The sequence below is a fragment of the Dipodomys spectabilis genome, unplaced genomic scaffold (genome assembly GCF_019054845.1).
Source record: "Dipodomys spectabilis isolate Male_0828 unplaced genomic scaffold, ASM1905484v1 ptg000599l, whole genome shotgun sequence".
Classification (NCBI taxonomy): Eukaryota; Metazoa; Chordata; class Mammalia; order Rodentia; family Heteromyidae; genus Dipodomys; species Dipodomys spectabilis.
Window position 1 is genome coordinate 953671 of NW_024871276.1, and position 21927 is coordinate 975597.

General features: G+C 40.1%; 1 protein-coding gene across 1 annotated transcript in view; it reads right to left on the reverse strand.

Moving 5' to 3' along the window:
• Positions 1-21927, reverse strand: part of Ext2 (exostosin glycosyltransferase 2) — a 121787-nt gene that overhangs the window by 56487 nt on the left and 43373 nt on the right. The window contains exon 8 of the mRNA XM_042671092.1: positions 8216-8347. Within this exon, the coding sequence (XP_042527026.1) occupies positions 8216-8347 (132 nt within the window). The remainder of the gene's footprint in view (positions 1-8215; positions 8348-21927) is intronic.

Here is a 21927-nt window from a genome sequence, read left to right on the forward strand (position 1 = left end):
TATTGAAGTCAACATTTTGTGGTGATTCATTCTGTGCTACCACTAGGCTGCCATGAGCATGTTACACAGGCCTATTAGCTTCTGTACCAGAAAGGGTATACTTGATTGATATGAGGAAATCTCCACAGTGTCTGCAAGTTTGATTTCTTATTCCTTATATGTTGTTCTCCATTCAAATTGGGCTATCATATAGTCTTTTCCATTTTCTGTCAGACCAGATGCCAAGCTCTTTAGTTTTTGCTTTGCTCCATTGGCAGACCAAGCCCAGCTTTCCTTATTCCTTGACAGCTAATGACCTGACAGTTGGAGTGTTTCCACAAGTCTTCACAGAAAGATCTAGAATTTAGGGTGTATACTGATCCAAGAAATGTGATACTTTAAAAACAATAGAATTCAAAAAGCTTAGCCTTACCTCAAGCAAGCTAAAATTTCTAAATTCCACACATATTTTTATCTTATCTAGGCAGTGGGAGGACAAATGGTCTGAGAATAAGCCAAAGAGGCCTCCTGGGGCCGGGTAGGCTCTCAAATTCCAGAAACATTCCACAACCTGGAAGTGAGTTGAGTTAACAGACTTGTTAATCTGGTATCTTTTCAATTTAAGAGTTCTGGGGCAGTGTTTCCTTAGCCTGCTCAGTGATTTATTGCTTACTAGCATTTGCAGCTGACTGATATTTTCAGCTGCTTGTACCACAACAACATCTAAGTCAGGCACCGCGAGACAATTTATGTCGTGTAGCTGAGACAAATGTAGCCTGAACCCAATTTCTGGATGCTTCTAATCCAAGCCCTATGGGTCGATGGAAAGAGAGGGAGTGTCTTCTCTAGTCAGTGAATTAGGAGCCACTAAATCAAATTCCACATCAAAATATGGCCCCAGGTTCAGCAACATCAAGACCCAAGACTTGGGAACTTGCTTCTAGGCTCTTACCCTAGATCTACCTAATCTGCATCTGAGGGCAGAATGGAAGTGCACTATATTTTTGTTAAATTGGCAGCTGAGGAAAGAAAGAGCAGCACATGCTATTCAGGCGAGAGAAAGGTTTATTTTCAAGTTGCAGGCCACCCCTGGTCAAGATGGAAGGAAGCCCACCGAGCAGGGATGAAGAGGATTGGGTTGAACCACACCCGGGCCAGGACTTATCAAGGCCAGGGGAGGGAAGAAGGTGTGGCCACACCGGATGTAGATGTGACCTCAGGGAGGGGGGAGGTAACTGCCTCCAGGTGTGCCAGTTACCTAGGTAATGAAGGTACTGGGCAGCAGAAACTTAACCAAGAGGAGAGAGGAGTCTGCTCTGCCTTCCCAGGGTGGACCTTACCATTTTTACAAGCCTTCCAGAGATTCTGATGCATACTGAGGTAAGCCTCTGCCCCACAAAACTCTCCTACATTCTGTTCCCAACTCTGATTCTGATCTTCATGAATGATGCTTTCCAATCAAGACTTTTATATAAGTATTCCCCTTTTATCTAAAAACTGGATTTAGACTGAGGCTTGTAGGAAGTCCATATGAACAAATAATCTTTACATCAAACTTCAATCACAGGTAAGTCACCACTCTGGCTGAATTTTACTGGAACAAGCTCTTGTTTTTCTACCTTACTCTTATGCTGAGTACAATGATTTATCTTAAGCCACTTCACCAAATTTCTCAATTGTTATCAGTGATCATGGGGACTCCCTCCTACCCTCTTTCAGTTCCAGGTCTGGTACTGTAAATGCAGGAAGAGAAAAAAAAAAGCCAACCTAACTGTCTACCAAAAGAATAAATAAAATCATGACATTGACATTATATGGAGAAATGTTTCACATAATTTTAAGACTGTACAACATTTGACTTTTTGGTGAGTTTTGCCAAAAATCCAAAAATTCCCAGTTTAATGCTTCTTTGTTTTAGCCTCTGTCCTTGGGCAGCTGGCAGAGATCCAAAGGTGAGGAAAGGTAAGGGAGAATGTCTGTGGCCAAGCCTAGCATCTTCACCAGCCCAGAGGTGCACATGAATGTCTATCAACAGGCCAGGCTAGAAATGGCACCACAGTTACACATGGAATAGGAGTGCAATACTTAGAGCAGTAGTGAGGAACAAAAAACCTGGTACATGACAGGATGGACAGTTTCGCTAGTGCTCCTCATCGTCTGCTTATCAGCATTTGCTTGTACTGATTATTTTGTATGGCTCAAAAATGATGTTATTGTTAGGTACACTAGGGGAAAAATGGCCCCTTCCCCACAGTTCTTCCCCACACAAGTGGCCCCTTCTCTAGAAGGTCCTGCCCAGCACTCATATCCCAGGTAACTGGTGAATCTGGGGGCAGTGGGCAGTCCCCCAGGCTCTGAGGTCTTAGCTGCGGCCACACCTCCTCCCTGTTCTCTTCCTGTCTTATACATCAGTCTCCATCATCAGTTCCACCTCTTTTGCCCCTATCTGCTTGCAGCCTTAGCCTTTCCCTTGCCCCTCGCCCCTTCCCCTTCCTTTTCCTTTCCCTTCCCCAGCATCCCCTGCATCCCTTGCACGCCTCCATCTTGTGCAGGATGGCAGTATACTCTCCCACCAATAAACTCTTTCCTTCCTGACCCATGTGGCAGTCTCCTTCCAGCTGAACCTTATAGTTACAAACATCTAAACACTCCTTGACAGAAAAAGGATTTCCCATTCCTGACTTAGGAAGGTGAAAAATCTTTGCTAATAGGTGCAAAAAAGAAAGATAAAATGATAAAACAATGGAGAAACAGAAAAGAGGGAGAATATAGACAGTCTCAGGTAAAGAGCCAAGAAAACTAATGATAAAATTATGCATTCTTCCCCTCTTAATGAACCTAAACTTGGTGAAAAATTCCCAAGGGCACATCGCAAGCAAAGGGATGATCTCACCAATAGAAACAGATCCACTACTTCTACATGATGCTCAAGAATTACTGTGGCAAACTCTTCCAAGTTCTGAGAGTACAGTACAATGTGGCCAACATAATCTGTGTCATATTACAAATAAAAATGGCAAAGTATCTGGTGACACAAATCCTTTGTGAAGTCATCCTTGACTGTCTTCAGCATCCACACACTATGGCCATTTATATATTAAATTAAGACAGCTGCATCTGTACAAAACCTGACTCCTAGCTCTCACTTCTTGTTCCCCAGTCTGAGCAAGCTCTGAGCAGGTGGAAGGCCCCAACAGCACATCTTTGAGAAGCCTAGACCTTTCTTTGATTTACTGATCATACTCCATACCCACTCCCACTTTGGGTGTCTGACATTGTAAATTCAATGGAATCTAGAGGAGAGACTCCTCTGCAGGTTGGGCTCAAAGTAATCTCATCTACAGTTAGTTAAATATTTCTAAGGGGAGGGGGAAGTTAACTATAAATAAATCATCACTACACGGCCTCTTGTTGGTTGCTTTTACTGAAGATGCAGAGATGTATAGCGCACTGCTTTAAATCAGGGCATTCATCACCTGAGCTCCTAGAAATACCAAAGTGCCTGGAGAACTATTTAAGAAAGAGTTAAAGAGAAATAGAGAATTCATTTTTTGAGTTGTGTATCTAGACTTACACTTTTTATGCTTATGTTCCTAGTTCCTAGTTCAGCACTTTGATCACTTTGTTCCAAACTAAAACCTATCTATATCAAATCTATGAAGTTTTATGTGTTCTCCCAGTCTATATTCTTATAAAGAAGCATTAAAATTAACCATTTATTCTCCTACGTTTTAAACACTTTTGGTCTGGGTCACAACCACATACTTGCCTACATTTTAACATGTGCTACTCTTCATCTCACACCTGTACCATGTGCTTGAACAGGAACAATGTTTTAGCCCAGGGGAGGCTCAGTGGCTCCCACAGAACTCTACAAGCAATACAAGATAATTTGTAGAAGACCTGGGTTCTCACTGTCTTTCACAACTTGCGGTTATATGACCTAGGACAAGTCATCAGACACTATGAGTCTCATTGTGACCACTCTACAGATAAAAAGGAATCTCCCACTGTCCCTACCTTTCTCAGTAGGATAAGGATCAAATGAAATAATGATGTCACAGGGGCGTGTGAGTCTTCAATGGCTCAAGTTCTGGGACTCCATCTTCTTCCTCTCTTCCCCTCCCCTGCCTTTTACTTCTTTCTTTTATACATCAAGGGCATCCTGTCTGAATTAAATTGCTATCAGTACCTTGAGGACTACCAAGATAAGTCAAAGATGTCCTTAAATGCTTACATTATAGGAAATGATGCTTCCAAATATGTTAAGTGAGAGGAAAGAATTATAGAAAAGACATTCTAAGAGTTATATGAAAGAAAAGATCACTTCTTGTGAGGTACCTTAGAAGACTTTGTGGAGGAAAAGGTATATACACACAGGTCCTTGGAGTATGGGTAAGATGTAGACTTGTAAATTCCATGGTGAAGGAAAGTTTGACAGAAAAAAACCAAGAGTCACAAGGCACAAAGAGGGAAAGGATGGGGCATGCTCAGGAAAACAGCAGCTGTGAGGCCAAAAATCTAAACTCCTCAAAGGGAGCAGTAGGAAAGGAGACTGGAAAGGCAGACTAGAGCCAGATTAGGAAGACCCTGCAGTTAGACAGAATCTAGATTTTGATATTCCTTTCCCCCCTTCCCTCCCCCGCTTCAGCCATGACCCTAGGCATCCAAGTTCCCTCTCTGGAGAAAATGCTAATATGCCTCTGTTTTCCTAAACCTCTTCCTGACTTACCAGTATAAACAGTCAATACAACTAGACATGGCTCATTTTTCCTCCACTAATTTTCTTCTGTGTTCCTAAAATAGTCTGTTACTTGCAGTCTCATCCCACGGTTGTGTGTAATCTCTTCTCCACACTGGTGTCACACATAGGTTGAACCCACATTCAACCTTCCCACATTACTCCATATTTAAGACTCCATATGACTTCTAATCACCCATAGATGACATCCTAACACCTTGAATAAGTTTTCATGATCTATATCTCTCCAGACCTCATCTTCCTTCCCTCCCAACCTCCACCTTGTTACCAACCAAACTCCCTGAAGTTCCTTATACCTTTGAATGCTCAGTCCCTCTGAATGAAATCCTACTTTCTCCCTCTCTGTCTGGATAGTACCTGCTCTTTATTTCTTGTTTAGATCATTTTACATTGTACCCAACGTAGTTACATAAAAGAACAAAAGCATTCAACTATTGAAAAAGAAGCAAAAATCAGTATTCATGTATATTATCTACAACTCTAAAAAAAAATAGAAGGGAATCACCTAAAAAAAACATAAATTGACTACAGAATTTCATGAGAGAATTTGAAATTAATATACAAATGCCAAAAAGTATCTTTACACAAGTAGTAGCCATCCACAAACTGTAATGTTAGAAAGTATTCCTTTATCAGAAAGTAAGATTACAAATTAAAAAAAAAACTCTTGTGGAGTCTTGGTTTGTCTTTTTGTTGGTGGTGGTGGTGGTCGTGGTGCCTCAACTCTGGGCCTGACAGCTATCCTCCAGCTTTCAGTTCAAGACTAGCACTTTATCACGAGGGCCACAGCACCACTTCCGGCTTATTCTGCTTATGTGGTGCTGAGGAATCGAACCTAGGGCCTCATGCATGAAGGCAAACACTCTACCACTGAGCCACCTTCTCAGCCCATTTGGCTGTTTTTAGAAACAGGGTCTTACTATGCAGTTCAGCTGGCCTGAAAGTCATAATCCTCCTGCCTCAATCTCTCAAAAGCTGGATTACAGGTGTGCACGTGTGCATACACCCAGGATTTTTTTTTTAAGAAAAAGTATTATCGAAACTAATGTAGAGGGGCTGGGAAGGTGGCTCAGTGGTAGAGCGCTTGCCTTGCATGCCTGAGGCCCTGAGTTCGATTCCTCAGCACCACATAAGCAAAAAGAAAAAAGCCGGAAGTGGCACTGTGGCTCAAAGTGGTAGAGTGCTAGCCTTGAGCTGAAGAGCTGAGGGACAGTGCCCAGGCCCAGAGTTCAGGCCCACGACCGGACCAAAAAAAAAGAAAAAACAAAACAACAACAACAAAAAAAAAACTAATGTAGAACCTATGCAAAGGGAACTTGTACATTCTAGTGGAAAGATACCTCAATATCTCCAGATATCGAGACCCAAAGCAATGCAAGCTCCCCAAACGTGGCTTCTTCTCTGCTCTGTTCACTGATGCTCTCCAAGTGCCATCAATGCCACTAAAACAATCTAAAATTAAATCAATCAAAGTTTCTTTTTCCTTTGTTGTTGCTTTTGTGTTCATTTCCTTTTGTTTTGTTCATTTATCTGTCTTTGGGAAAATTGGGGGGGGGGCGCGGCAAAGAAATGTTAGGTCAAAGAGTGAAAAAATGCAGCAGTGGTATTCTGTAGACACTATATGGAAAATGAATATACAACTTGTGAGTGGGGATGGGAGGGAAAAACTGGGAGAGAATGAGGGAAAGGGTGACAATGTTCAAAAAGAAATGTACTCTTTATCTGACATTTAACCATAACTCCTCTACACATCACCTTTACAATAACTATAAGTAGATTTTTAAAAAATCATAGATTATTCAGGGTACCCTGAAAGAAAAAAACGTAACTTTCCACTTGGAAACTACACATAAAAAGTTTCGGGTGTTTTTTTTTTTTTTTTTTTTAACCTAGCAAATGAGCAAAATTTCAAGTACTTAAGAATGACTGAATCATGGAGAACCAGAAAACCCAAAATGTTTTTACAGAAGTATTTTTGCAAAAGCAATTTACCACTATCTATAAACATTCAAAATGTGTTTTCTTTAAGCAATTTCTCAGCTGGAATTAATTCTATAGCTATATTAGCACATTTGTGTGTTAATATGAGATATATCCCTTGTTTTTGGTACTGTTAGAACATTAAAAAAAAACTAATCTGAATCAAATGTGTTAATAACTGAACTTTGTATAGGCACACCCAAATAATGAAATAGATATGCCCATCTTTAAAAACTGAAGACCTATACAAAGTGAAATGGAAATAGGTCTACCACCTACTGTGAAAAAGGCAAGATACAGAAAGTATCTATAGTATAAGCCAATGTGTGTTTTATGATTATGTAATTATGTTTATACATGAATGGGAACACATACTCCCACAGCCGTGATATAGGACTTATACAATCCGTGCTTTACTGGCTGACTTCCCAGACATAAGGAACTTTTTGGAGGACAGGGACTATCTCCTTTTTCTGATTCTCAGCACCTCAATGGAATGCTTGTAACCTAGTACCCAATATAAGAAGGATTAGAAGAAGGAAGAAGGGCATGAAGGTTAACCAGGTGACACATCCAATACTAGGTAGAGAAGTCCAACTCAAGCAACAAGGAGGGTGGGCCAGAAAGCAAGTGATAAACTGAATGAAGCATGGAGGAGTCTGGATTCAGAGCAGCCAGAAAGCAGTAAGGCCAGCCTCAGAGCACTAGTATTTTCAATTAGAAAGGAGGTTTGGCTGGGGAGGTGGCTCAGTGGTAGAGTGCTTGCCTTGCATGCATGAAGCCCTGGGTTCAATTCCTCAGCACCACATAAGCAGAAAAAGCCGGAAGTGGCGCTGTGGCTCAAGTGCTAGAATGCTAGCCTTGAGGTGAAGAGCTAGGCCCAGAGTTCAAGCTCCATGACCAACAAATAAAAAAAAAAAAAGAAGGTATAGCTGCAAGCCACTGCCATGGTCCTGACAATGACACAAGTGCCTGTGCCTCCTGCAGGCAGGGAGGAAGCCCTGAGAGCAGCTTTTAAACAGATCCTCTCTGTTCTGGAAATGCTGGGGCCTTAGCTGGTCGTAAGCTAGAGACTGTAGCAAAATGTAAGTCCTCTACATCATTTTTGCTTACTACTTTCCCCACAGAGCACTGGAAATGTCAATTAAAGTAGCACACGTAACGTACTTAGCACTGACTTTTTCAAGAACTTTTATACTACACCAAAAGTCATAGAGAAATCATTTCTAACCAGACTATGCCTCCCACCTATCTAGGCCAGAAATAGACCATCTTCCTAAGCACACTGAAAACAACCCATGAACTGCTGATTCTATATTTCTTACTTTTACCAGAATTTCACAATTCAACTGTCTTTACCAGACCACTGATAAAAAGAACACTCTCCCTCCATGGAAGGTTAGAATTAAAAAAAAAAAACAACTTTATAACTATAGTACATTTTCTGTTCTCCCACCCTGGCAACTGACATGGCCAGGACTGTCCCTTACTTACCACAGAGGGAGGGTCATTCCATTCTTCATAAGAGATGGCCGCATATGGATAGATACGGTCATTGATAATCTGCAGAGTGGCCAGGGCGATGGCTTTAATTGACTGGAAGTACGCTTCCCAGAACCAGCGTGCCTACAAAGAAAACAACACTGTAGTAAATGAGGAAGCAAGTAAGCAAAGGTGGGGGGGGGGGGGGGGGGGAGGGGGAGATAGATGCTCTGTTGCAGTCAACTCTGGCTTTAGTTCTTTATTCCCAAAAAGGTAGAACCAAGGACACATGAGCTCTGGTGCCCAAGCCATCTCCATCATAGGTACCTTTGGCCAAAGCAGCCAGAATAAAATGCAAACAGGTGAAGTGCACACAGATTCAATTTAAATAGAAGAGAAACTCCGATTATTAAAAAAACTAATGTGTCAACTGTACAAAAGGAAATGTACTTATTACCTGATGCATGTAAATGTATCCCCTCTGTATATCATCTCTATAATAACAATGGAGTAAATTAATAAATAAAAAAAGCTAACATGGTAATTATGTGAAAAATGACTACATAACTTGAGTGTAGGTATGGGAGAAGGGAAATAAGAGAGAATGAAGGAAGGGATGACATACACTAAGAAGCATTTTACTCACAACAACCTTATGAAACTGTAAACCTTCATATGACTACTTAGTAATAATAAAAGTCTAAAACAAGCCGGCACCGGTGGCTCATGCCTGTAATTCTAGCTACTTAGGAGGCTGAGATCTGAGGATCGCAGTTCAAAGCCAGCCCGGGCAGAAAAGTCTGTGAAACTCTTATCTCCAATAAACCACCAGAAAAACCAGAAGTGGTGCTGTAGCTCAAGTGGTAGAGTGCTAGCCTTGAGCTGAAGATCTGAGGGACAGAGCTCAGGCCCAGAGTTCAAGCCCCACAACAACAACAACAAAAAAAAATGTCTAAAACAATACTAATGTGTTATGCTGGCCCAAGGTTATGGTCTTCTTTATAGATAACACACACAGACAGACAGACAGACACACACACACACACACAGAGAAAAGTGTACAAGTCTTATAAGCATAGCTAAATGAATTTTATGTGTGTACCTACTGTTATAAATATCACAGATAAACACATAGAATTTAGATTCCTCTATGTTGCTTTCCAATCAGCATTGTGACCGGTCTCAGAGCAACCATATTCTCGTTTCTTTTGCACCACTCTAGAAGCTTCACATTAACAAAATCAAGCAGCACTGCATTTCATTTTATTTTTTCTTGAGAAATTTTAGGCAAAACTAATTTGTGAGACTCTCATTTCCAATTACCCAGCAAAAAGCCAGAAGTGGAGGTATAGCTCAAGAGGTAGAGTTCCAGCCTTGATTGAAAAAGTAAAGAGAAAGCACCCTGGTCCTGAGTTCAAGCCCTAGTACCAGCACACACACACACACACACACACACACACACACACACACACACACACACACACACACACACACACACACACACACACACACACACACACACACACACACACACACACACACACACCTTGATGGCTTCTTTGATTAATTCTTCTAAAACATCTTAAGGAAGAGACAAATTAGTTTTGCCTACAATTTCTCAAGAAAAAATAAAATGAAATGCAAGTGTTGCTCCAGATAAGCCAGTAACAAAAGAACAAATGCTGCTTGATTTTGTAAATATTTTCTTCCAGAACATTCAAGATATAAGTATACTGTCTTCTGGCTCCATTCAAGTTTCACTGATGTATTAGCTGCCAACTATATGAGTGACCTTTAAAGATAATATGCCATTTTTCTAACTATATTTAAGCTTTCCTCTATCTTTAGCTTGTAATAATCAATTGTGATGTTCCTAGATGTGGCTTTTTATGTTTACCCTGCCAAAGATTGTAAACTTTCTTTAATCTATGGCTCAAAGTCTTTCACAGATTTTAGAAAACTCCCAGCAAATAATTCTGTACATATAGCTTCAGTCATACTGTATTCTTCTTCTGGGACTTCAGACACACAGATATGTGAAAGGCAGGTAATATATGTAGTGAGACACAATGTTTTCACTACATCCCATATCTCCTGTTCACTTTTCTGCATTTTTCTTCTTTGAGTTTCCATCTGGTAGCATCTCTTCTCTGAGTTTCATCTCTAGTATCCTCTGGATTTGACAGTCCTCATTTCCCCTCTGTTTAGTGTCTAAACTGCTATTAAAAATAAAATAGAGAAGCTGGGCACTGGTGGCTCACACCTGTAATCCTAGCTACTCAGGAGGCTGAGATCTGAGGATCGGGGTTCAAAGCCAGCCTGGGCAGGAGAGACCGTGAGACTCCTATCTCCGATAAACCACCAGAAAACCGGAAGTGGCGCTGTAGCTCAAGTGGTAGAGCGCTCGCCTTGAGCTGAAGAGCTGAGGGACAGCACCCAGGCCCAGAGTTCAAGCCCCATGACAAACAAAAAAATAAAATAAAATAGAACTTCTATCTTGTCAAAATTCTCCCTTTTCTTAAATATAGTCAACTAATGGCAGATAACTCCCATAGCTTTATCGCTTGTGGGTGTCTTTCTATTTCTTGTTTTTTTCTTGTCATTTTGGTCATTTGATGTCAATTTCCAGCATGGTTCTTACTTTTTTTTATTAGATGCCAGACATTCTAGTCAGCAGTTGGAGACATTTTGGATGATCTAGGACATCTTCCTCCTAAAAGTGTAGCACATCTCTATGGCAGGCATGGTGAGTACAATGAGACCATTTTAATTCCATCAGAGGTTAGTTATATGTCAGAACAGAAAAGTCTGCAAAATTCCATCTCCAAAAATAACAAATAATAAAGTCAGGCTGCAGGTGTGGCTCAAATGGTAGAACATCACAGCTAAGCAAGTGAACTGATTAGGTGTGAGGCTCTAAGTTCAAATGCCAGCACCACATAAAAACTAGCTTTTTTTTTTTAGCATTTCTTGGCAATAGTTACACTGCTTTTCCTGCTCAATTGACTTTCATATCTGTGACTCCATTTGCACTTTCAGCCAGCTTGTCACTTGGGGAAAATTCAAGCTTCACTTTATATGTGAGGAAACTAGATACAATATGTTAAGTGGTAGAAAAAATATTTCAGCCCATTCCTCCAGATTCTCAATTCAGACCTTTTCCCACCCTATTCTGAAGTATTAAAAGGATCAACACAGGGTAAGTTTTAGGAAATGGCTTCTTAAAAAAAAACAAACAAACAAACAGGGCAGGGAAGGGATGGTAGGGGAAAAACAAAGGAGGAGGTTAACAATGCTTGATAGGAAATGTACTCATTACCCTACTCCTGTAACTGTAACCCCTCTGTACAGTATTTTTACAATAAAATAATATATAAAAAAACAACTAAGCAGTATAAAAATTAACTAAGAAACAAGAGCCTATACATAGGCAACATATATCCCAAGTACTTTCCTTCTCTCTTATCTAGATAGATACATCACATTAAAAATATTTTAAATTATACTAGGTCTGGGGATATGGCTCAAGTAGAGTTCCTAACTGGCAAGATAAGTACCAACATTCAGACTTTAGTATCACAAAAAATAGGTTGTACCACACCTTAATAAACTTACTCAGGAGGCTAAGATATGAGGATGGCAGTTCAAAGCTAGCCCAGGCAGGAAAGTCTGTGAGTCTCTTATCTCCAATTAATCACCAGAAAAAAAAAAAAAGAAGTAGCATTGTGGCTCAAAGTGGTAGAGCATTAGCCTTGAGTGAAAAAGGCAGCACTTAGGCCCTGAATTCAACCTCCACAAAGGATTAAAAAAATTAAATAAACCATATTCCAATTAAATCTCACTCAAATTTAAGCATTCCTTAAGTTTTCATTCATAGGTAACCTTGTTGAGAGAATAGCCTGTGGGATTTAGAAAGCTGGCTTAGAGCCAGAGGCTTCCATCTCACACTTACAATCCTAGCTTCTCAGGAAGCTGAGATCCAGGGGACGAAAGTTCACAGTCAGTCTATGCAAAAAAGTTCGCAAGACATTATCTCCAAAATAAACCTACAAAATGTAGGGCTGGAGGCATGGCTCAAGTGATAGAATACCAGTTAGACATGCAATCCAAGCAAGCATGAAGTCCTGAGTTCAAACCCAAATACTGTTAAACACACACACACCCCAGTGCTTGAATACCAGTTAGACATGCAATCTAAGCAAGCATGAAGTCCTGAGTTCAAACCCAAATACTGTTAAACACACACACACACACACACACACACACCAGTGCTTGAATACCAGTTAGACATGCAATCCAAGCAAGCATGAAGTCCTGAGTTCAAACCCAAATACTGTTAAACACACACACACACACACACACACACACACACACACACACACACACACACACACACACACACACACACACACACACACACACACACACCCCAGTGCTTGAATACCAGTTAGACATGCAATCCACGCAAGCATGAAGTCCTGAGTTCAAACCCAAATACTGTTACACACACACACACACACACACACACACACACACACACACACACACACACACACACACACACACACACACACACACACCAGTGCTTGGTAGCACCAAATCTCCCTGGAATACCAGCCAAAGGCACAACTGTGGAACAAAGCCTCTAAAACTCAAGATGTCTCTAATCAACCCTCTCCCAGCCTACAAATTGTAATTTGTTTGGAAAGGAAGGAGTTTGGGCCAATAATCACAGCTCATGTGTCTCAGTCTGATTGTAAGTGAGCCTCTCAGGCTTAATTGTTTCTGCAGGACCTCTGTGACACCTTGAAGTGTTCAAAAGGCAGATAATTTACAGTCCCTCCAGGACTCGTTGTCAGCTACTTGTCCAGAGACAGGAAGGAGATTTCAACTATGCTGGCAATGTACGAAAGCACCTCTGCTCCCATCCAGAGAGCAAATGCAAACAAGTGCTTATTACATTCCCTCTCAGCCACCACAAGGAAAACATGAATGACATTTATATCTATCTGAAAAGTTTGGGTAAGGGATTCTTCATCAACCATGCAAATCATCCTTCCTGAAAACTGTAGTAGCTACATACTTGTAGAGCTGGTCACATTGGAAGCGTCAGACCAATAGCAGAACCTTGAGCAAAGCATTTAACCTTTGTTGGTTAAAGAGTTACTGTTAAAATATGCAAATCTCATAGCATAAGAACAGAACATTCCTATGACACTTTCAAACACAAGAAACTCCTACAGAGTGAAGATTGGAGCCAACCTAAAACTATCACAAGCAAACAGGACCTTCAAATTCAAATTGCTATTTCACTTTGTGTTATCAATTAAATGATATTAATGTCTGTGATTTTTAGTAGTATAAAGTCAATAGGATTAGCACTAAATAGCATCTAGGAAAGCCAGTATAGTATAGTGGCATCTTGCAAAATGTTAAGCCATAAAACTGTTTTATGAATCTGTGAGGTGGAGATCACATCTTCTATCTCATAGTACTCTGGAAATTCAAGGGGTGATGTTACAGAGCTCCTCCATCAAAGCTAGTCAATGAAAACAGATTAGACCAGAAAACAGACTACTCTCCCGAACTTGTACCGCCAACCTAAGTTGCTGGCGTCTTTATTTATGTTACAGCACACTCACCACCTGGTAGCATATCTTGGATCAGACTGGGTGAAGGGGAGGAGATGGAATAGCATTCCAGTGTTACACTCCATTCATCCCAATTCCTGAAGGGAGGAAATCCAATCCATCAGAGAATGGTGAGAAATAATGTTTACTTTGGGAATGTGACAGCACTTCATATTGAAAAGTACAGCAATCAGTAACATATAACATGTCCTTTCTAGATTAACATGAGGCTTCTGGGGAGGTAGACAGTCTTTTCTGGAAACTCGTGAGAGGGATAACACCTTAGCTTTGCTCACCATGGGCACCCAGCTCTAGCATGGTGTCTTGTTAATAAAGAGATGCACTCACATTCACTCAGAGAAAATGTATTTGACCATACTTCCTGATGGGCACCAAGTGGCACAGACACCATTGGCATACATAAAACACTTCCACATCTTTTAAGTACCAATCCACAAGGTGTAGGGGCAAAGAATTATGAAAATCTGAGGAACAAGGACTTTCCTTGGAACAGCGAGACAGAAATGGGACAAAGACTGTTCCTTACATAGTTACTTGTGTAGACAACAGAAAACCAACTAAAAAAGTGCTGTGCAAGTACACTACCTAAAAGTGGTCAGGATATTCATCTAATAAGGACCTATATACATTCCTGACTTCCCTAATGTAGCCCCAAATCATTGCCATCTAAGAATGGCTTCCAAATCTTTTACTGAACCATCCAACTTTATGCTTTGGGACTATGCTTTTGTTCCAGTTTCCAAGTGCTAATGCTATCCAGAAGCCAGACAACTGTAACCGTGAGTTGGTATTTTCTTATACACTACTCTAATTCCCCTTCCTCAGCCTACCAATCAGTATGTCACAACATCAAGGGTCCTCTTCTAAAAAGGATGGAGAAAGCCATGAGAATGAGGAGTCATCAAAACAATGAGAAAAAGCTACCCATAACTGTGCTTTTTCCTTCATTACAACAAAAACCTGAGATAATCAACTTATAAATCGAAGAAAGTTATTTTGACTCAAGATTTTGGAACTTTCAGCCCATGGTCAACTGGCCCTGATGCTTTGGGACTGTGGCAAGTCAACATATCATGGTAGAGAGAATATCATAGGACAAAAACTACATGCCTCATGGCCAGGATGTGAAAACCAGAAAGAAAAGCATTCATGGTCACACACTACTCTTCAAAGGCCTAAAGACCTCAGTATCCTAAAGACTTCCACTAGGCCCTACTTCCTAAAGGTTACACTACTTGCCAACAGCACCTCCCCTGAAAACCAAGCTTCCAACACATGGCTTCTGTGAGAAACACATCCAACTACAGCATGCTGCAAGAAGAGATGAGGCACACAATTTATTTGGAAGAGCACGGGAGGAAGAAGTGGCTGCCATAAAAGCAGCCAAAGAAAACAACTAAGATTTTGACAGATTCTTAAAACAGTCTGCACTACCAGGACACAGGGGAGCTACATTCACTTGCTAGCTCTTTTCCTGGGAAAGATTCCCTCTTCCCCTCCCCCTTCAGCCATTTTATTGTCACCTGAAGCAAATGCCTTATAGGGGAAGAGGAAGACAGGCAGACTGCCGCTAGGGGAATGGGCACCCCTGACCCTACCATAAGCCTTGTGGCTGTGGAAGGGGAAGGATACCCTCTTAACCAGCATTCCTTGGCAAAGGTAGAAGCTACACTAGGAGGAAATGCATAATAGTCAGATGAGTGGGTGGAGCTGCATCTTTAGTACACAGCCAAACTACAGTGAGGGCAAAGTATAATTCAAACATTCTTATTTCTGGTTGAGAATGTTTTTTTTTTTTTTATTCTTTTGCTACTTCATTATAAACACAAGGGTTATATAACAACTTACCTAAAATCAGAGCGGGGGGTGGGGGGGCTAATGTCAACAAAACTCTTAGAAGCCCTTCTCACAGTCTGGAAGTTTTGTAAATCTGGGCTACACCTGTGTCTCCATTTTCTCAAGGACATGAGAGGTGCACAGGCAGTGATATACTTAAATGCAGTAACTCCAGTCAGCAATAAATAGCTCTTATCTTCTTTAAAATAAAATGGGATTTCCAAAGGAAGAAAGATGAATATTCCTGGGATGTATCAACATTTTTCTTCAATAAAATATTCACTTAAAATATTCACTTTATTACTTTGATTATATTTGAAATATCTTATCAGAATACTTTTCCCACTCCCAAATTCATGAAGCTATTCTGTTCTCTCTCCATATATACACTAAAGTCTTTGATATTCCAGACACCCTTCTATTACCTGATAGAGTTTTCTCAGTCCCATCAACCTGGCCTCTAATTATTTGAACATGGTATTTTAGAAACCCACAGATATGGCACTCTTTGGAATTTTATACAAAGCCATAGTTGTTGGTTCACATACAGTAGCAGAGACCCTTTTACAACCTTTTGGTAGATTTTTTTTAAATTTTTTGTCATAAAAAGTTGTAATTCCTTTCCTCTACACTTATTTTGAAACCGTTTTAGAGAAAAGTTGCAATGTTGATAGAGTTGCCAAATACTCCTTACTCAGTTTTCCCTAATGTTAATATTTTATATCCAGGACATAATTATTAAAACTAACACTGGTATACTTCTATATGCTTTTTCTTCTCTCAATTTCCTCAGGTTTTTTTTTTCTAAAGTCCTTTTAGAAAAGACTTAAAAGTGTGGCATTCCATTAAAATTCTTACATCTGACATGGGGATTTGTGGTTGTGGAAATATGAAAACCTTTCCTTTCCCCATTAATTGCTTCACTAAAGGAAAAGATCTGATACTAGCTTTAAATGTTAAGTTGAAGCCCGATAGCATATCTTTGTAAGAAAAAAGCATATAGCCACATTTTATTTTTTAGCTGATATTTTAAACTGGTATCTATGGAGCACTGAAATATTTCTGAAATGTCTTCTAGTCCCACACTTTAACTTTACTCTGATATTTACACAGAATTACTGTATAAAAAGAAAAGTAAAATCCAATTTGATAATTTGAAAAATAATAGAACAAACACAAAGTAAACGTAATTTATAAAGAAGAAAACTAAAACAAAAAAAGAAGAAATGCAAAAACATGCAAGAGCTTTCCATTGATTGGGTAAGGAAACCCTTAAAGATATTCTAGAAACCTATCAACACTAATAAGGAAGAACCTGGCTACTTCCTTTTCCAGGTTGGTCTCAAACTCCCTATCCTGCTTCAGGGTTTATAGGTGTGTGTCACTTTATATAACAAAAGCTCTTATATTAGAGTATTGTCCAGTAACCCCCCCCCACACACACACGCATGCATACACACATTCATATATATGCGATCACACATGCACATACCAGTCACACCTCACAGTCCAGATTATTCATAGCTCTTGTGACAATTAGATGCCTTTCAGCATTCCTTCCTTCCTTCATTATTACTAAGAAAACTGACTTAAAATACTGTATCTCCTCCCTTCCTCATAGGCCAGACAGTACTAGCCCATGGGATGTCATGCCTAGGTATGGGAGTTTTCCTACAGAAAAGAATAGTCTTCATGCAATAAACCTTTTAGTATTTTTCCCTGCCCCTCTCACTTCTGCCTGTTTGCAATGCAGATATGGCAAAACAGATATGGTGGGAAAATCAGGTGCCCTGTAACTGAAAAGGCCAAATGCTAAAGGCAACAGAACAGAAATACAGAATGCCAGTCAGTTTCTCTAATGGCATTATTTAGTTATTATACCATCCCTGGATTACTTGCTTAACAGACTGTTCTCAATATGAAAAAAAAAAAGAAAAGAGAAGAGAAAGAAAGAAAAACCTTTACTTCTTGTTTTTGTATGTTTTTTAGATAATATTTTATTTTATTTTATTGTGCTAGTCCTGGGGCTTGCACTCAGGGCCTGGACACTGTCCCTGAGCTTTTTTTGCTCAAGGTTCTACAGTTGAGCCACAGCTATACTTTTAGCTTTTTGCTGATTAACTGGAGATAACAGTCTCACTGACTTTCTTGTCTGGGCTGGCTTCAAACCAAGGTCCTCAAATCTCAGGCTCCTGAGTAGCTAGAATTACAGGTATAAATCATTGGCACCTGGGTGACCCTTAGTTCTTTAGGTCACGGTTAGTGGAACTTCCTTTTACATTCAATTAAAAACCTTTCGAAGTGGTGTTGTAGCTCACATGGTAGAGTGCTTGCCTTGAACTGAAGAGCTCAGGGACAGCACCCAGGCCCAGAGTTGAAGCCCCATGACCAAGAACAAACAAACAAACAAAACACACACACAAAAAAAAACTATGATACTGTCTTCTTACTAGAAGACCATAACATGGCCTTCATTTTCTTAAATACCGAAATATTTTGTATTTACATTTGTAAAATACAAATTTATTCCTGAAATACCTCTTTTGCAGGCAGTAAGATCAGAATCAGCTAGCAAAATGCAAAACAATTATACTCAGGTATACTCAATTAAGTGTGTGTGTGTGTGTGCGCGCGCGCGCGCGGGCGCGCTCGTGCGCAATTCAGGGCCTGGGTAATGTCCCTAAGATTGGTTTCTTGTTGTTGTTGTTTTCTTTTTCTTTTTTTTTGTCGGTCGTGGGGCTTGAACTCTGGGCCTGGGTGCTGTCCCTCAGCTCTTCAGCTCAAGGCGAGCGCTCTACCACTTGAGCTACAGCGCCACTTCCGGTTTTCTGGTGGTTTATTGGAGATAGGAGTCTCACGGTCTTTCCTGCCCGGGCTGGCTTTGAACAGTGATCCTCAGATCTCAGCCTCCTGAGTAGCTAGGATTACAGGCGTGAGCCACCAGCACCCGGCTATTATTGTTTTCTTAAAAAATATTTTTTATTTTTATTGTAGAGGTGATTATAGAGGGGTTACAGTTGCATAAGGAAACAAGTACATTTTGAACCATGTCACCCCTTCCCTCCCTCTTTCCTAGTTTTTCCTTCCCATCCCACTCACAAGTTGTATATTTATTTGCCCATAATGTCTAGTGAGTACCACTGCTGCATTTGTTCACCCTTTGTCCCACCTTTTCTGTGCCCTCCTTACCCTTCCAAAGACAAATAAGCTAACAAAAAAAAAAGGGAAACACAACAACAAAAACAGCACCACCAACAAGACAGAAATCCCTTAGCATTTTTACCTAAGGCTGGTGTTCTACCACTTAAACTATAGCTTTACTTCTGGCTCTTTGGTTGTTAATTGGAGATAAGAGTCTCATGGACTTTTCTGCCTTGGCTGGCTTTGAACTTCGATCCAAAGAACTCAGCCTCCTGAGTAGCTAGGATTACTGGCATGAGCCACTGGTGCCCAGCTTACAAAATATTTTTAGCTCTATTCCATTTTTATTGGGTTATAGGAGGTCACAAAAAATCATTCACAACACTAAACCAAGTAAAAATTTGAATTTATTTTAAAGCTGATTTGTATTCTATATCCATGTTAAATTCAGTTATTTATTTAGCATTGTGTTTGTACCTTGTTGTTAGAAGTTGATTCAATGATAAAACTAAAACCGTTGTGCCTAGAACTCATGAGCTGAAGTAGCATATGCAGGAAGGTGAGAGGTCATGTTCAACAGAATGGATGTGAAGGGCACTGACTGCTAAATAAAATTTCTAGAGGAAAAAAAAATTTTTTTAAAAAGAGACAGAACTTCAAATTCAATGTCAAAACTAATTTTTCCTCAGTAACAGCAAAGCAGCACTGTACTTGGCTGAACCAGTAAACTCTATTTTAAGCTGAGTGGCTCCAGGGAACAGCTGAGAACCATTTTAAATGCAGCCATAGACCAATATAAGACCTAATGGATCATACCTTGGTGTGCACATATTCGTTCTCCCAGGATGTCATATACAGCTTTATGCTTGCTAAGAATTAGTTTCCCCTAGGATTAAATCTCAATTTTCTTATTCCACGTTTCCATCCTTCCAAAAGTATATTCAAACTTAGAAGTGAGTTGTTACTGCTGTTTTTGCTTTTTTAAAAATAGTCCCTACCCTACTGGCACACGTGTAGTGAAAAGTTACTTGAACATTAACAAATACAGTTATGAAACTCTGTTGCATAATAAATGGACCTTTTTTCTCTTTCTTACCCACTTTGGGACTCTGATAACTTCCTCATAAACATTTTCCTTAGCGGCAAACTACTTGCTTCTTTAAGTCTGACTTGCTCTATTCCTAGCTTGTTTGTTCACCTTCTCTTAACATTCCCTAGTTGAACCCCATTTTCCTGGTGTCAGAATGGAGTTTTATACTATTATCCAGGCCACATCTCCTAGCTTGTTCCAGGGAATTACTGAAGAACTCTCACAAGCAGCAGTGGTCCTGTCCGTATATGGAATACATTCCAACTTCCCCTTTGTGAGGCTTCATTTCTAAGAGATTTCACTCTCATAATCCCAAACTATGAGTCACTAAAAGGCTAGAAAAACAAGTAAGTGTGAGGACCAGTACTTAAATCTTATTCTCAAACAAAGCTGGCTAGAAAATTCCCAAAGGTCCATATATAAGCACACATCATCAATTTGGAAGCAAAATATTCCTTCCTTTCATCTCCAGTCTCAGTATTTATATTTGTGGACTGATTAAAGCATTAACATGTAGTCACTTCCACCAGAGAAAATGGCTACAGCAATAGCCTGAATAATTACAAAAGTCCAAGGAAGCCTGAATGATAAAGGACAAGTAATCACTTAAGTTCACAAGTTTTTCATAAGTTTTTCACAAGTTTTCACAAGTTTTTCACAAGTATTTTTTCAAAGGCCAGTACATAGTTATAAACTCTTCACAAGTTTACATGCTATCAGATTACATAGATGATTCAAGAGAGTTTAAACACCTAGGTCTCACTAGAAAAAGAATGCAGAACATGGGGCAAAGGAAGGCAAATGCAGAATGGGGATTCCCAACTGTTCTCTGTCATATGATAGTTTAGGAAGGAAGAAGCAAACACACAATTAGAACGAAAACAAATTAAGATGGCATCATCTCCATCATCGCCAACCAACACTCATTCCCTCCCTCAGGGAAGCTAGACTTCACCCAGGCAGACATTTTTGTGGGCTTTGTTCACTGGTGCATCCTCAGCACTTGGCAATAAACGTAGCATTAAGGAAGAATTCAGTGTGTATCTATTGATTAAACAAGGTACTTACTATGAAACAGGTGCTGTTTAAAGTGCTTTACCTGTATTGATTTATTTAATGCTCATAGCCCAAGGAAATTGTGTCTATTTATGATGAGAAAATTGAGGCACTAATATGCTCATGGGGGTTATTGGCCCTGCTTTCCCTGGACTGCCAGATTTAAACAAGGTAGCACCAGAGCACATACTAGCAAGCTGTAGTCCTGCAGAGTGTACTAAAGAAAATCAACTAGAGATTCTTATCACTGAAGTGGTTTAGCTTCTCAGAAGCTTCCATTTTCCCAGCCCCAGTCCTGTGCTCTGGGCTAATTTAAGAGAAGCATGTAGCATCTGAACCACCATACTGCAAGAACTGCTCTGTTTGCTAAATGATGGTGGAAGACCTTCCAGAGAATAACCTTAATCAAGAAGTTCCTTCAATATTTAGAGTAGTTGTCTAGGTAACATAATACCCACTTTCACCCTGGGGCTCTTTCCATGGTCATTCTAACACAGTTGGGAGTTAGTCCTTACTAGAGAATATAAAAACAAACAGATAACAAGATGGAAGTGTTTGAAGGCAAGTGACCAGTATAAAGTGACACACTGAGAATACTGAAAAGGACAAGTCAGGTGTGATAGTGCAAACCTGTGATCCCTGTTTTGGAAGGCTGAGGCAGGAGCATCATGAGTTCTAGGGTGGTCTGGGTTGCATGGTGAGATCCTGTCTCACAGAAAAGAAAAACAAAACTAGAAAACCTCACCTCTAATAATCATTCCATTAATACAATAAGACAACAACCAAACAACTAACTGTGAGCTTATATTGAACTGTTCATAATAGACATGCCAACCTGTTAGGATCAGGGCAGGTAATGTAAGTCTGATACCACTGGGCAATGTTTAGAGCAGAATTACCTTTTGAATGCTGTTCTGTCCCACAGGCCAACTCTCAGTGTTTCCATGCAT